Source organism: Myotis davidii, unplaced genomic scaffold (assembly GCF_000327345.1).
Source record: "Myotis davidii unplaced genomic scaffold, ASM32734v1 scaffold205, whole genome shotgun sequence".
Taxonomy (NCBI): domain Eukaryota; kingdom Metazoa; phylum Chordata; class Mammalia; order Chiroptera; family Vespertilionidae; genus Myotis; species Myotis davidii.
The window spans coordinates 585663-602622 of NW_006297573.1; the positions used below are offsets into that span (position 1 = coordinate 585663).

A 16960-nucleotide genomic window follows, 5' to 3' on the forward strand; every position below is an offset into this window, starting at 1 on the left:
GGCATCTCTGTGCCCTGTACTATATCTGTACATCCTGCAGTCAATCCTAACCTCAGAGCATGGACACGAATAGGGGCACAGAGCTTCCACTGTTACATAGGTAAGTTTTTATAACACTAGGTTCCCAGAGGTGCTTAAATCTTTTAAAAACATATGCATGCAATTAAAGCCTTTTCCTCTTTGGCTTGTCCCATTAAGGAGAAATGGTTCCCTGTCTCAGGCACCAGTATTTACCCATTGGTGGTGGAGAGGAGGAGGGGGCCGGGGACTCCTTCTGGGCTGGAGCCTGGGCGGAGTAGGCGGACAGCAGCAGGTTGAGGGAGCTCAGGAGCTGGCGCTGGATGCTGCTGAGCTTGGAGGCGGGCTGCTTGATGGCGCTGGCCAGCTCCGGGTACCCGTGCTCCAGGCAGCTCCACTGCTCCTGCAGCAGCTCCTGGATCTTCTTAACGTATTGCCCAATAGTGGCATCTGTGGGCGAGCTGGGTGGCCTTCCTGGGCCCTCCTTCCCTGGGAGCTCTGAACTGGCCTCCCTCCCTGCTGAGGGCGCCTTTATGTCGCTGCTGCATGAAGAGTCTCCTGCTCCCCCGACCAGATCCCTGTCTCCCACCTGAGGGTCTCCCTCCTGCTCAGAGCTTGCTTCTTCGATCCTGAGCTCAGTGGAGAGGCAGCTATGTAAAGAAGAGGTGAGGACCATCTCGAGGTCCTGTGGCAGTGACAGCTGGGATGGTGGCACAAATTCTACTGGGCTCTGATCCCGCCGTGTATGACTGTCCTGCCCACACAGGTCATTCTCCTCTCCTGGGGCCCCCCCACTTTCAGATTCCGTGCTGCTCAGAAGGTTAACACCAATGCTCTTGTCACACGACTCCCTGGTCAGGAGTCCTTGGAGAGGCTCAGTGTTGACCGTGGCATCCGCTTGGCCCTGAGTGTCTTCGGTGGTCTCCTGGCTAAGCTTTTCTGCCAGTTGAGCGACCCTGCACTCCAGCTCTTGAATCCTCTGCCTCTTGGCCTTGATTTCCTCCTCCTGCTGCTGGAGGGCAGCTCTGACCTGGGCCAGCTCCTCTGTTTTCCCAGACAACTCCCCCTCCAGGGCCAGGAGCTGCTGCCTCAGGCTGGAGATGCTGCCGGGATCCGCGGGGGCAAGGCCCAGGCTTTCCTCCGTGACCCGGGTGCCGATGCTCCTCACGTCCACCTCCACGGGAGGCGGCGGCGGGATCTCACTGATGTTGAGCTCGATTTCTTCCAGGGGGAGCTCAGTCTCAGGGATGGGTGATGGCAGAGGTGGGGGGCTGGGTGTCGGGCAGCCAGGGCTGAACACCACCTCTGCTCCTCTGGGGTGAAGTTCGTCTTTTGCATCCTCTGAAACGACCAGTGCATTCGGGGGTGAGAAGCGGGGCCTGGGGAGAGACGGGTGCTGTGGGTCCTCTTCTGCAGCCCGAGGAGGCTCAGCCCGCCCCCGGACCAGCTCCGGAACCCCCGGCACCAGGTCTCTGAACTCTCGGCCCTGGGGTTGGGTTGCTGCTCCTGGGGTGGAGTTGTGAACACCCACAAATCCTTCCGCGGGGCCAAAGGCGCCTTCAGCCGCAAGTGGAGGGAGGGCGGGAGGTTCGGGGGGCCCTGAGGTCAGGCTGGGGTCCTCCGAGGCCCTGTTCTGCAGCAGGGTGGCTGGCATGCTCGATGCTCTCAAAAGCTGGGGCCGTCCGCTCCCGGAGGTCAGCTCGGGGTCCCGGGGGGCAGCCGCCTCCAGCTGCCTGGCGGCCTCGGCCAGCAGGGCCTTCCTGCGGTAGCTCCCCTCGCTCGCACCCGCGGAGGCCTGGGGGTGCTCACCAGGCGGCAGAGACTGGGCCTGCTCCTCGGTCCCCAGCGACACCTTCCGGGACACCGCCGGGGACCAGGTCTGGTGGGAAAGAGCAGTCTGCAAGCGAGCCCCGCTGTCGGGAAGGCTGAAGTTTCGGGGCAAAGTGCTAAACTTGGCCTGCTTGGCCCGCCTGTGGATAGGAATCCTCTTGATGGTGTTTCCCTTCTCAATGTCATCCACATACTTGAGGAAGTCCAGGTCTAAATGAAAGCCATATGGGGTCTCCACGGAGTAGGGGAGGCTCTTTGGAGGGCCTTTCTCCTCGTCCCCCTGCGAGGACTGGTCTTTGGCTGGAAGACATAAGGCATGTAAAAAGGGAAGCACAATGTTCACAAGAATTACAGGTGGTGAGGGCTGATAGCTATGATTTTGACTTCTCCCGAATGTTCCAGCCTCTAAATTATGCTGCGATGCTCACAGTCTTTTGGCTGTGCTAAGAAACCATGTTATTAAATCAATGTGTACTTAGCCAAAGTCTGCAAGGAAACACGTAAGGAAATAGTTTCCAATTTGCAGTAGGTCAACTCAGTTACTTCGGTGGGATCGGCCTGCAGACCGGCAAAATAAAATCGTCTCCTGCTGTTTTACGGGGTTTGAGTCATGTAATTGCCGAACTAAAGTGGCCAGGAATTTGCCAAATCAGGCTGCTAATTGGCAATTATGAATATGGACAGTTTCAAAGGATGAGCTATATAATTGTCTCAACATTAAAGAACCTTGCATTACTCAAATAGGTACTAGTAAACCTTGATACAAGCAGAGACATCAAACTTAGCCTTCTGCATTATTTAACCTTCCTCAGACGCCCGAGCCTCTAGGTGAAGATCAGAGAGCACGGGAACACGTAATCACGCACAGCCCATACTCCTTTTCATCTGAAAACTTCTTAGTGCTTAACAAACATGAACTTCACTTTCAAAAACTCATGCCACAGACTAGAAAAAAGGCGGTGAGGGAAAAGGGACATATAATGTCAAAAGGGACATTGGCATACATCCTCCAAGAGATGGAGAACTCATGACTTTTCAGGGTAGCCCAAACTCTCAGGGGACATCAGACAATTGATCACACCAAGGCAACACTGATATGCTTATATTTTTAGAGAGAGAGGAAAGGAGAGGGAGAGAGATAGAAACATCGATGAGAGAGAAGCATCCATCCGCTGCCTCCTGCACATCCCCTCCTGGGGGTCAAGTCTACAATCTGGGCATGTGCCCTGTCCAAGAATCAAACAGGTGACCTCTTGGTACATGAGATGTGGCTCAACTAACTGAGCCACACTGGCTGGGCCATCACTGATTTTCATGACTCCAAAAGAGGTCACTGAGAACAAGTCAGTCTTTCAAGTATTTGAATCCATAGGGGCTTGTTCCCAAGTGGCTCCTTCTTTAGGTGAAATAGCCTTTGTCCTTTTGATGTTGCTCATGTGACACCCTTTATTATCTCTGTGACATTCTGCTAAACATGCTCTGAAATGCTGAGTTCAGGGCAGGACATTCGTGGAGAGCACAGAGGCCAAGAATACATACTCTAGAACCTGGTCTATATTTCAGCTCTGTGACCTTGGGGAAAATTCCTAGCCCCAACCCTGTCTCATCATCTATAAGATGGGAATAATAGGTAAATGACATTATTGTGAGGACTGATGAATGACTATACATGAAGTGCTTAGAACAACACCTAGCACAGGCTAAACATTCAACACATGCTCAATATTGTAGTTATCTTTGTGGAAGCCTCAGAGATAGAGGAGTGAAGCCCCATAATGGAGGCTGATTTGCTGGGTACACAGGAGTTCTGTAGATTCTTCGTGACTGACTGACCGCTTAGGTCTAAGAGTAATAGGCCCTGAGGGCAAAATTACAAAATAGCAATAATTCAATTCACTTACCTCAATCACTATTTATTGAGCACCTACATGTTGGTTGCTAAGCTAAATCCTAAGGACACAGAGATGAATCAGGTATAGCCTTGCCCTCAAAAAAAAAAAAAATGTGTGGCCACATAGATAGAAACACCAACAAGTACAACGCAGTGTGACAAGAATGGTAACAGATGCATAACCATGGAACAGTCTTCCTTCCTAACTTATTTTCCCAGGTTTTCTGAAATACTTTTCTTGGACTTAGAGGTTCATTCTTCTTTGGTAGAAAAGGGATGACTTTACAAAAGTCATGACATATGACTGGTGTTAAATGAACAAATAGCAATTTGCCAGGACAAGAGGTGAAAGACATTGTAGCTGTTTATCTCCAAGAAGGCCGCTGTCAATTTCTACCCTCTCTAGACAGGCAAGAAAATCGCACACTGAGAGGTCTATTTCTCCACCCCTTTGAATCTTGGCTGGCCTGTTGGGGGGTGGGAGAAGGTGGAAATGATGCTGACATAATTCCAGGGCTAGGTCATATGAAGCCTGTAAGTTCTGCCTGGGTCTCTTAGAATATACTCTCAGTGAAAACCAATTGCCATGTAAGGAGTCCAACTTCCCTGAGATGGCCATGCTGTGAGGAAGCCCAAGTAGTCCTATAGAGAGGTCACGAGGAGATAAGGAGAGAGACACCTAGCCAGCCTGAGCTGGTCCAGCCAGCCTGGCCCAGGTGCCAGGCATGAATAAAAAAGCCATCAATGACTCTGGCCTCAGCCATCACCTGACTTCAGTAACAGGAGGGACCCCAAATGAGAACCACTCAGCTGAACCTGTGTTAATAATACATGATTGCTTTAAGCCACTAAGTTTTGGGTGGTTTGTTATGCATTGATAGATAGCCAGGGCAGATCCTACACATACGTCAGAGAATGTGCAAAGGCATGGAGATGCAAAAAGTTCTCAGTAATTCAGGGTTCTGTAACTGCAGTCGATATGGCTGTAACTTATCATGTGGGGAGTAGAAAAAGACAAACTTGGGGAGATCAGTAAGAGCCCAATCATGGAGTAACTTGTATGCATGTCAACAAAGAGCATTCCCACAGAGGAGGGGATGAAACACAAACCAGAGGCCTGAAGACAGTTGGGAAACTGCTGACATGGCCAAGGTGAGAAGAGGTAAGGCAATGGAGGGAAAGGGCAGGTTAAAGAAAAGGTGCGAATGATGTTACCCGGGGCACATTTTGAGCTGCTTTTCCCCTAAGAGGGTGACATATGGGAGCTGAGCTCTTCCCACATGCCTGTCTGACTTCTCCTTCTGGTAGGAGTCACATGCTTGTCAGGTGGCTCTCTGTGCTTGGGAAGTATAGTTATCTCCACTGAACTAAAGGAAGCCAATAGACACATGAAGGCTGTACGCATGAACACTGACACGCCTACCAGCCTCAATTCTACGCAAAGCTGCAGGGCCTGTGGGTAATTACATCACAACCGCAGCAGGGAACAGAATAAAGCATTGGTGCAAATACCCGGATGGTCCTCATTCCAGAGCTTCTCTGGCAGACATCTAGACTCCAGGCAGATAAGGACTAAACATGACTCCAGCCCCAAAAGCTCCAGACAAGTTCACATTTACCAACACAATTTTTTACCAACCTGCTTTCCCCCAAAGAGGCACACTGGTAAATTCAGGAAATGAGAGCAATTGCTCCCTATTAGCTTTATAGGCTGCACTCTGCAACATCCTAGGCCTCTTGGTGCACCCAGCAGCTCCTGGGTTACAGGGACAGGCCAAATCAGAGAGGAGATATTTGTCTAAAGTTAAGGGGAGAGATTTATGGCCCAGAAGGCAAATAACTCTCCTTTAAGAAAAAAAAAAAGAGGTTACATTATTGATCTTCTTTTTGCCTCAAATAAGTAGAAATGCACTAATTTACCCAGGGGCCTCTCGGAGCAGATTCAGAGCACAAACACAATAATAGTATCAAATCGGAAACAGAAGATTCAAAGGCAAAATCTTCCTTAAGGGGAAGAGTGCAGAGGGGAACCAAAGGAGTCTGTGGGACTGAGAGCTATCCAGGATGACAGGCTTAATAGGTGCTTTCCTAAGCTAGCACTCTGGGCTATCACTAGGGGACACACACACACACACACACACACACACACACACACCGTGATCCGTTGTGCTGCTGTGCCTGCCACCTGCCACTCTGTGTGCCTTCTCTTTCTCCCAGTGCAAGAGGAATGCCAGCCCTTGAATGAGGGAGCTCGATCTGATATGCTGGGAGACCTATGCTCACATTAAGCTCTGCTCCTCTTAATTCTACCTGGTGACAGGTATGCAGGAGCTCAGAATTCTGGGCATTTGGCCTGGGTAAGAATTAATTACAAGGACTGCCTCTGCTCAAAATGAATTTCAGATCAAATAAACCAACACATAGCCAAACTGGCTGGATTTGAAACTGGCCTGGCTCTGTCATCTCTTATCTCTGTAATTCTGAGTAAATTACTTAATTTCCTTCTGCCTCAATTTCCCCATTTGTAACATGGCGGCACTAATGCCTACCTTACAGAGTTGTGATCACTGGCACTAATTCGGTAGAGAACATGGCGCAGGTACTCCACAGAGGGGCCGGAAGGTAAGGATAGGCAGGGGAGGATTGGCTAAAAATGTGCTCTCTCCTTGGAATATTTAACTCTGTGTTAGGACTAGAGCCTCAAGAGGGCAAGAGAGCCCAAGAAAATAATTCTGAAGAAACTGGAAAAATGAGTGAGGGGAGAAGAAAAAGTAAGACAGTTGAAGCTCAGAGCTACCTACAAAGCCTACAGAGTCTTGGTCTGAAAGCACACCCAATCACTAGACCCCTGGGAAGGACCTGCAAACACAGTCATGAGCCTAGGAGTCACACACAGACAGGAGAAAGGGCATTCATTAGAAGGGGACAAGGAAAGAGGGAGGGGCCACAGTATTGACCTTGTGGGACAAAGAAAAGATTGGCAGGTGAGCAAACCAATCAGAGGCATTGAAAGCAAGAAAAGAAAGTCCAAAAGCCTATTCTCAGATTCTAAAGGAAATGGGAAAAACAGAAACTAGAAAGTGGCCAGAAATACAGATGGAAAGAAGGGGAATTAGATGAGCCACTTCAAAAGGCCGAGACAGCAACGGCATGTTTTCCCTCTTCTGCCTTTATTGTGTGAGATGTGTGTGCCTGAAGGGAGGGGTGCCCTTCTTGAGCTGGCTGTGGTTAATCACGTGGAGAGCAGTAGTTCTCAAGGGTGCTGAGCAGGGACAAATGAGGCAGTAAAAATGACAGGCCCCCGGGGCATTCAGGGAATTAGTTGGTGTTCTGTGGGATCATTCCCAGGGATGCGCTGAGAAGGTCGCTCTCTGGGGAGAAAGGCAGACTCTTGAAATATATGGTGAGTGCATTTGGAAAGAAAGAAGAAGCAGGGCTGGAGCTGCTGTCTGGTCCATAAGTCCTGCACCGGTGAAGGGCCATGTGATTCAAGGAAGAATATAGGCTCTCCTGTTTCCTGACATTTGGTGATCTGGAAAAAGCCTTTCATTAGAAGTCAAATCATCGGGATCCAGTTTATGACCCTCTGCCAATTTCCTGGGAGGGGACGAAGGGAACATCCATCGAGACATTCATTGACATATCCATTGTGCTAAATAGTATTACGCACCAATCTTATATTATCTCATTTAGTCCTTTACCAGCCCTGTGGAATAGGTACTAATACATGCTTATGGATAGACTGTTTGCAAAAACAATGATACCCCACCCTTGGGTACTCCCTTCCTACACTAACCCTGAGCTTGGCCTTGTGATTTGCTTTGGCCAATAGGTCAACAGCAAATGTGACATAAGCAGAGACTGAAAATCACTTGCTCACTGGGATCTGTTCTTGCTGTTCACATTCTGCCACCATGTGAAAAAGCCCCCACCCCCATCCCCAGCTAGCCTGCTGGACAGAGAGATCCTTGTCAAATCACCAACAATGTACCAGGTGACATGGGGTCATATCATCCACCAGGCCTGTGAGTGTGGCCATTCTATACCATGAGGCCAAATCACCCAGAAGAACACAGACACGTGGGCCCAGCAAAGTTCAGCCAAGCTGGCCCTGACAGAATCACAGCCCAGAATCTTTTTGACAAATAATAAATATCTTTAAGTCGATACATTTTTTGAGTGGTTTGCTTACACAGCAAAGCTAACTAATACATGAGGAGAATGAGGCTCAGAGACATTAAATGACTTGGAAAATCTCACAGATATGAATTTTACCATATTGTGCCTCTTTCTTAGACTTCAAGTTCCTCAACTCTAAAATGAGGGCAGTGTCCTGACTGGTTTGGCTCAGTGGATAGAGCATTGGCCTGTAGACTGAAGGGTCCCAGGTTTGATTCTGGCCAAGGGCATGTACCTCAGTTGTGGGTTCGATCCCCAGTGTAGTTCGTGTAGGAGGCAGCTGATAGATGTTTCTCTCTCATCAGCATCTCTAACTATCCCTTTCCCTCCCTCTTCATAAAATTAATGAAAATATACTAAAGTAAAATAAAATGAGGACAGTGAGTAAGAGCATGCTACTCCCTTCTTGGTGCTTGGAAAAGATGAGAAAACACTCCAAAAATTACATTAGTCAGATATAAACATAAGGCTTCATTCCCATTCCCTACCAACTTCTCTTATTCATACTTGAAATACATGGTTCAGGTCTCCCAGCACCTGCTTGGGGAATGTCTCCTGTAGGCCTCCTACAGGCTATCTCTGGGATGTATAGAAACAATCCCTTTCCAACTCAAATGCTCGCATTAAACCAAGGATACAAAACAGCCTGCCTACCATCTGTCTTCTCCATCTTAGGAAATGCTGACCGTCAGTCTCTTAGGCGCTCTTCATCCGAGAAGTCTGCCCAATGTGTTGGACAGTTCTGAAAGAAATATAGAAAAGTGGAGAGTCTCATTAGAGTTAAAATAAGTATGGAGGGAACACAGCACCAAAGAAAGTAATGACCATCCTTGCCTTTGTCCCAGGGGTGCCCATGAGCTCACAGCCCTCTAACGATGCCTGGATGCACCCTAGATTCCAGTCCTGGGAACGTTAGCAATGGTTGACACCAAAGGAAGCATTTGGTCCAGCCTACTCACTTGGCAGATGAGGAAACTGAGACTTGGAAGTTAACTGCTTGATGCAGGGCCTCTCAGCGGTGTATTAGTGAAGGAGCTGGGGCCAGACCCAGGGCTCTGATAACCAGCACGTTGCTCTTTGCATAAGCTGAAATCTATTCACCCCACCCCACTCCCATCATGGTAAAATCATTATAATCTATTTAATGAAAAGGCTGGAATCAGAGTACCTGCTAATGAACTATGACATTCCAATCAGATTCGAGACAAAGATGAGATCATTGTAGGTGCTGAGTAGGAGCTCATACTTAGAGGTGATTTCCAGCCATGGGCCGAACAAGGGGAAGTGCAACCTAGGTGGCCAGAAACCATCAGTCACTATTCAAGCAGCATACTGTCCTGACTCTGAATTAGGGCACCTTGAGGTTTGATCATAAATTTTCCCCAAAGTTTTAATCCATTCCCCAGACTCTTTCTTCAAATGGTAAACAACCTGCCTTCTGTCCCTATTATAATAAATCACCCAGAAAATTGTTTTTTGTGAGTGATTGTAACTCCACACACATCCTAATAATGAATTATCTGTGGCACATCAGCAGTGGAAACTGGGTTGTTTTAGGAATTTTAATGTGCTCTACAGTGCACTCAGACCAGAAAAGTATAGCAGGGATGAGGGAAAGATTGGGGAAAACAGGGAGTGAGAGAAGGAGGAAGATGGCCTCCAGCAACCCAGGATGGAAAAAAGGGGGACAAACAAGTAAACTGGAGAAGAGGGCTGGGAATTATCAGGTCTGCCAAATAAGAGGAAGTCTGAAGTTTGCCTAACAGAAAGTTTTGTGCAGCTTCTTCCTCCCTGCCTCCCTCCCTCCCTCTCTCTCTCCCTTCCTTCCTTCCTTCCCTCCTTCCCTTTTTCCAATATGTTTTTATTGATTTCAGAAAGAGGAAAGGAGGGAGACAGATATAAAAACATCAATGGTGAGAAAGAATCATTGATCAGCTGCCTCCTACATGCCCCCTACTGGGGATAGAGCCTGCCAACCCAGCATATGCCCTAACTGGGAATCGAACTGTGACTTCCTGGTTCATAGGTTGATGCTCAACCACTGAGCAACACTGGCCGGGCCACACACCTTTCCATGAGAAAGAAGTCATGGCCCTGCTCCTGCCTTGGCTCCTCCCAAACATGATCCTCGTAGCTGCGAGAAGGGCCTTTCCTTATGCAGGTGGAACCGAGCCCAGAAGGTCAGGCAGGGTTTCTGTAGGCAAACGCACTCCTTGCAGAAGGAACACCGACACTGAGCACCTTGCTTAGCTTTGAGGCAATAAGTACTTAAGTTTAGGGGCAGCGTAGAGCTGGAGTAGAGAAATTAGGGGAAAGGAGGTTCTAAATTGGAGTGAGAGAGGGTCACTCATATTAGAAAGAAAAACTTCTGTAAAAGCCTAAGAGTTCATCGATTGATAGATGAATGGATAAAGAAAATGTGGTATATGTACATATATACCACACACACACACACACACACACACACACACACGATAGAATATTGTTCAGCCATAAAAAGAAGAAAATCTAGCCATTTGTGACAACATGGATGGAATTTGAGGGCATCATGCTAAACAAAGTAAATCCTGCAGAGGAAGACAAATATTGTATGATCTCATTTATATGTAGAATCTAAAGAACAAGACAAAATAGAGAAAAGATTGGTGGTTGCCAGGGGGTAGGGGACAGATGAAATGTGTGAAGGGGTAAAAATATACAAATTTCCAGTAGTAAGATATCTAAGTCCTAGGGATATAATGTACAGCATGGTGACCATCTCTATATATAAAAGGCTAAGTGATCTACTGTCCATCCATCCAACCACTGACTGGCCGGCTGGTACATATGACATGCACTGGCAATCCTATATAATAAAAAGCTAATATGCAAATTGTCCCCTTGACTGGGAGTTTGACCAGGGGGCGAGGCTGGCTGGCCAACTGCCCATGGCCCCTCCCCCTGGCTGGCCCTGCCTCCAATCGGCCCGAATCCGGGCAGTCCGGCCAGATCCCACCCATGTATGAATTCATGCACCGGGCCTCTAGTTTAAAAATAAATGTTGACTCATGCATGTGCGATACATATAAGGCTCTCACTGGTGCCAATTGCATGCCTGTGTTTCGATCTCTCATTGTCGATCATGGCTGACACTTGTATTATAGAGAAAGGGCAAATAGCGATTTTTTAAAAAAATATTTTATTGATTTTTTACAGAGAGGAAGGGAGAGGGATAGAGAGTTAGAAACATCAATGAGAGAGAAACATCAATCAGCTGCCTCCTGCACACCCCACACTGGGGATGTGCCTGCAACCAAGGTACATGCCCTTGACCGGAATCGAACCTGGGACCCTTGAGTCTACAGGCTGACGCTCTATCCACTGAGCCAAACTGGCTAGGGCACAAATAGCGATTTTTAAATATTTCTTCTAATTAATTTCCTTTCAATGTGCACGAATACATGCACTGGCCCACTAGTAGTTAATAATATTGTAATGTATATTTGAACATTGCTAAGGTAGTAGATCTTAAAGTTCTCATCATGAGGGAAAAAAATTGTAACTATGGTGGTGATGGATGTTAACTAAATATATTGAAGTAATGATTTTGCAATGTATACATATATCAAATTGTTATGTTTTAGGTTATACACCTAAAACCAGTACAATGTGTTCTATGTCAACTATATCTCAATTTCAAAAATAAATACAATTTTTAAATAAATAAAAGAAAGAGAAGGTTCCCAAGCAGAAGACACTACTACCAATCTCAATGCTGCATGTCCACAGTCTGCAGCCAGTGGTGGAGCTTCCCAGAGGCTTGGCAGCTTCAAGGTGAAGCCTGGGGAAGAGAAGGGTGAGGACACAGCCCTAAGCTTGGCCCTTTGGCCTATTTCTCCATCATCACAATTTCTCCTCTCCTTTTTGCTCCCCTCTTCCTCCCACCCCATAACATTACTGAGCTATAGGCAGAGCCTGGAGCCCTTGACATAAATTATCTCATGCAATCTATTCCCTAACCCCAAGAGAATTACTATTGTCTCCATTTTTCAAATAGGGAGACTGAGGCTGAGAGTTTACAGGCCTGTTCAAAGTAACATAACAAACAAATACTGGAGCAGAATTCATCCTCAAGTCTAACTGACTCCAAACCTGTGCTGGGAACAGGAGTGATTTGCAGACATTTGTCCACCCCTATAAGCCAACCCGGTGCTATGACTGGTTCCTAGCTCTCTGTGTGAGGGGAAATGTTCCTGACTTCCATGCTTCTCTTCTTCTCCCACAAGTGAACATGAAACCCCTTCTGGGCACGGAGAAGTAACTGCTCTCTTGGGAGGCCACCTGGCCAACGGCGTGACCTGCTTCTCCAAGGCTGTGCACCAAGCAACAAGGCTCCACCTGAGTAGGAGGGGGCCACCTGGGTGCAGATGGGCCTGTGGCTGCACAAACTCACTACCACCTCCGAGAATTCAAGCACACTCCCTGCCTTTGGCTAGAGTTGTGTTCAGCCCTTCATGTATCAGATCAAAGGTTTCAAATGATTATGCAGCACACATTAGATCAAGTTTCACTAACACACACACACACACACACACACACACACACAACCTGTAATATTTGAGAACTCCAATAGTTCTCTGACTTAAATTTTAGTAAAATTAATCATTCCAAGGCTACAGAAATGAAATGGAGCTGACATCCAACTCTCTGAAGAAGAGGGCTCAGCAAGCTTCACTTCTAAAGGGCTCTAAACACGGGAAGGAAAAGAGGGGACTGTCATGCCCACATCATGCCACTTCCAGCCCCACCCACCTCAGGCTTCTCCACTCTGGTCCATGATCCTTATGGTGGACAGCTTGGAATTTGGCTAAGGGGAGTTTCTTTGAATGAGTGGGCTGTTTGATGTGGTTAGGTGAGTGGAATTGAGGAATAATTGCCCCATCAATCCATATGGCTTTGTTTGCATTACAACAGAATATGAAAATAGCTTTGCTGGACAGAATTCATCTTTCAAATGAAATTTTGCAACCTTCTCAAACATTTAAAAATTTGACCTCGAGCAACTTATTCCTTGTTCTATTAAGTTGTATCCCCCGTGTTCAGAACCTTGTAATACCTGGTGTTGTTATGTAACTTTTCATTTGCTTATGGGCCTATCCCAGGATCAAGGATGCCCAATTAGGCCCCAACCACTCTCATCAGCTCAGTGTTCTAGATGTTTTGAGTACACACAGCTTTATCTCTCTCTAGCTCTTCTCCCCTACTAATCCGTAAGCTAGCGAAGGTCAGAATTCCTGCAGGACTCATTTCTGTACCCTCTCCCCGTGCCATCCCAACTCCCGTATCCTAACGGGTGGCAGCCCTTAGGCCAGGGTATCATCCCCAAGTTACAAATGAGGAAACAAAGGCACAAAGAGACTATGTGGCCCATACCAAGTTACCCAGTTAATGAGGGGCAGGAGAGTTTGTGTGATGCCCTCACTCCACATGACCTCTCAAAGCCAACGGGCAGTGAAGAGGTGGGGAATGAGGCTGCCCATGCCAAAGCCACCAAGGCAGTCACTGGCAGAGGGCCCAAGGTGTCATCACCAGGCCACGTTAGAAACAGCTCCAGTAGGGTCCACTCCGGGGAGCATGCCCCCGGTCGGCCCCACTGCAGTACAGACTCCCCGGCTCTCCCTCTGCACATGTATTTCTTTTATGATGCCATTTCAATGTCATTTCTAATTTCAAGCCCAAATTCAAAGAAGCCTTCCTTTACTTAGCTCAGAAACTGAAACCTAGCTCTGTGCTTTTGTTCTCTTCAAACCTCTCTTCGTTCTGCAATAATAAAAATGCTGTATTTCATCCCAGAACAGGCTGCAAGCCAAAATAAACAGCACCTTGGATTTCCTTGAAAAGAAACGTTGGCTCAAAGCACAGCCTTGCTGCCACGAGAATTCTTGGAGAAGTCAACCTGACAAAGTCAAATATTTAGCAAGGTAGCGCTCCAAACAGCGACCCTGCTGATCCACGCACACAGGATCACTTGCAAAGACAAAGCACCCTTTCCCAAAGAAGATTCCTCCCAAACCTCGCACCAGTCCTGCCAAAATGAGGAGCGCTCCCCATTCCCCCACTCCCGGGCCCGGCGCCACGAAGGGTAAATGTCCCTTGTGCTAAAGGGACAGCAGGCGGCATCTGACCACAGTGCGAGAGGGCTGCAGCCCGGACAGCCCCGTGCGCTCCTGGAAAAGGTTCTGCCAACTGAGTTCTCCCGCCGGCTCACTTCCTACCGCCCCAGGAAACAAAGAGAGAACTCGTGCGCACTGAATGACACACGAACACCATCTCATTAGCTCCCTCCCCACATTTTTCGGCCAGCGTCTGTCATTCTTGCCTGCATTGCAGCAGCGGAATCTGGAGCTTCGTGAAGAAGAGAAAACTGTCACCAGCAAAGCAGTGGCCACATCACCTTCCCTGGCACCCACCCCCCGCCACGGCCACAGCCCGGAGCAGGAGGCAGGGGCTCCTCCCGGACAGCCAGGTTCGGGGCGGACCTGGCCGGCGGCTGGGGAGTTGAGCACAGTGGCAACGGCTGCCCAGCTGTTCCAGGGTTTGGTCAGGTGATCTGCGACCTTGCTCGAAAAGCAAAGCCCGACTTCCTTTTCGCCTCCGGGAAGAGGGGAGCGGGGTCAGGAAGGAATTCAAGGCTCGAGGAGCTGAGACCTGGGTCTCGCCGAAAGGGGGAAGACGCGCAGGTCCTTCCATGGGAAAGTTAGTTCCCAGCTGCTGCCACTTCGGAGGGACACATGGAAAGACACCGAAACCACACACTCCTCTTCCCCGACCCCCAGAGCGAGGCGCTGGCCTGGGAGGTGATCATTAAGGCTGCCTTTCCTCCTGCAGCTGAGGTGGCTCATTAGCAAAATTGCTGCTAATGAGGACGCGGCTTCCTTAGGAGTGGAAGCCCTCCCTGCATCTCCTTCTTCCCGGCTCGCTCTGCTGGAGAAACTTCCTCTCCCGCCGCCCTCCTGGGGTCCCACCACCCTGCGAAGCTTCAGAGCAACCCCCAGGCCGCTCGCTACCCTGATCATTCAGTGCCTGGGAGTCCGTGGGGCAGCGCAGGGGACAGAAACAGTGATCACTGAGCTCCCCTGGCAGCTCTGGCTTCGGCTGCCCGAGCGCTGAAACGCACCCAATTCTGGCAGAAAAGAAAAAAAAGAGGGGGGGAAAAAAAGGCAAGGAAGTACCTACTGTACGGATCCAGCTCCAGGCACGGATTCGAACTGCAGCGCGCACCAGGGAGAGGCGGGCGCAGGAGCAGGGAGAAGGCAGCTGCGGAGGAGGAAGGTCTCGGTGCCCCAGGCAGGCGCGGCGCGGAGAGTCCCGCCAGCCCGCCGCCGCCGCAGCTCGGGAGCAGAGGCGGGTGAGGAGCACCGCGCAGAGGCGCAGACTCTCCAAACCCGGCACCACCTCTGGACCTGAAGGAGCGGCAGGGGGGTTGGGGCAGTCAAAAGGGGGGCCGGGAGATGGTCTGGGCTCCCGTGGGCAGGCTCAGGAGTATAGAGACCTTGTCCCCTTGACCTTCTGGGGCTCCAGCCAAAGGAGGCTGTCCCAGGAAATAAAGCCCGGCTAGTAAGACATGTCGAAGCAGCTCTGACCTTCACAGACACCGCCTATGAGATGTGCTTTCAAAGGCCGGGGCAGATGCCTGTCTAACCCACGCCGAACCTGATGCCAGGGGCTGCGTGTCACCCTGAAATGCCACCTGCATGCAGCCCAGGAAAGCTGGAAAGCACTTACCTTCACGGTAAGGCAGCCAGGAAGGGTGAGCACCCTATTGTACAGGTGAGGAAGAAAAGGACAGACAGACAGTCTCAGTGACTTCCCTGGCGGAATCTGGATGAAAAAGAAGGTGCCTGGGGTAGGACTCTCTGTGGTTCCCACTACCCTGGATCACACTGCTCCTCTTCCTTGAAAGAAAGATTCTAGAGCCTCTCACTCAAGAGAGAGGTTGAGAGACTTACCCAAGGACACAGGTGATGTGACCGACAAGGCTATGGAACACCAACGTCCCGTTTTCTCAAATGCTAAACCTATTTTTCTATGTTAACTGAGTACATGGACCAAAGCATCAGGATTTTTAAAGAAATATGTTTTTATTGATTTCAGAGAGGAGGGGAGAGGGAGATAGAAACATCAATGATGAGAGAGAATCATTGATCTGCTGCCGCCTGCATGCATGTGCCCTTGGTCGGAATCGAACCTGGGACCCTTCAGTCTCCAGGCCAACGCTCTATCCATTGAGCAAAACCAGCCAGGGCAAACCATCAGGGTTTTTAAAAAATCATAAATATACTTTAAACTCTGAGGTTCTGTGAAAAAATATACTGAAAGAGCAAAGCCTCTCTGATAGATTTTGTCAGTGATAACCCCCCCAAACTGGCCAGAGAACGCCTCTGACATTTTGCCAGGAAGCCAGTGAAAAACAACTCTCCATTTTATCAGCCCCCATGACTTTTCAGCCACTCATGCTTCCCCTCTGGTGTACTACATGACGGAGATAAGCGTTCTCTTTTCCTCTCCCAGAATAAATCCTTCTTCATCCAAGACAAACAGGTGAGAGGCTTACTTCCAGAGCTGCCTCTTTCTTGCAAGACCCAACATTCTGTGGGCACACTGGCTAGTTCCCACCTGCTCTCCAAGCTCTGCTCAATCCCTCCCCCGCTTCCCCTGCTCCTGTCTGCCCTCTCCTGCAGCAGGTATCACCCTCGTTGCTGCCTCTGTGTCTGTCTCCCTGACAAGTGTCAGACTAGATGCTCCACAAAGCACGGGAAACTGAACTGATCCACAAAACCGATGTCTCTAAACACAAGTGCCTCACGTACCACCGAGCACCTCTGCTTTTCCATCAGGCTCCAGGCCTCTCATAAGATTAGAAAAGATAGTAGCATGAGGGAAGGAAATGCCAGCCCCCCCAACTGTGCCACTGATCAGCTTGGCTCATCTGCTTGGCTCTGGTAGGACAGAAGACTCACAGGAAACACACACACACACACACACACACACACACACACACAC

The 16960-nt window shown here is 49.1% G+C and overlaps 1 protein-coding gene across 3 annotated transcripts in view; it reads right to left on the minus strand.

Annotated features, from left to right (window-relative positions):
* KANK4 (KN motif and ankyrin repeat domains 4) overlaps positions 1–15442 on the minus strand; it is a 43344-nt gene extending 27902 nt beyond the window's left edge. For 2 of the 3 annotated variants that reach the window (XR_001515444.1, XM_006773217.2), the window contains exons 1-3: positions 15134–15442; positions 8573–8660; positions 235–2148 (exon numbers count right to left, since the gene is read on the minus strand). Coding sequence is in view for 2 of the 3 variants with exons in the window: in XM_006773217.2 (XP_006773280.1) it covers positions 235–2148; positions 8573–8588 (1930 nt within the window). In the remaining variant the exon portion in view is untranslated. Of the gene's footprint in view, positions 1–234; positions 2149–8572; positions 8661–15129 lie in introns of all 3 variants that reach the window. The other variant, XM_015570150.1, reaches the window with a different exon arrangement.
* Between the last annotated feature and the right edge of the window lie 1518 nt (positions 15443–16960).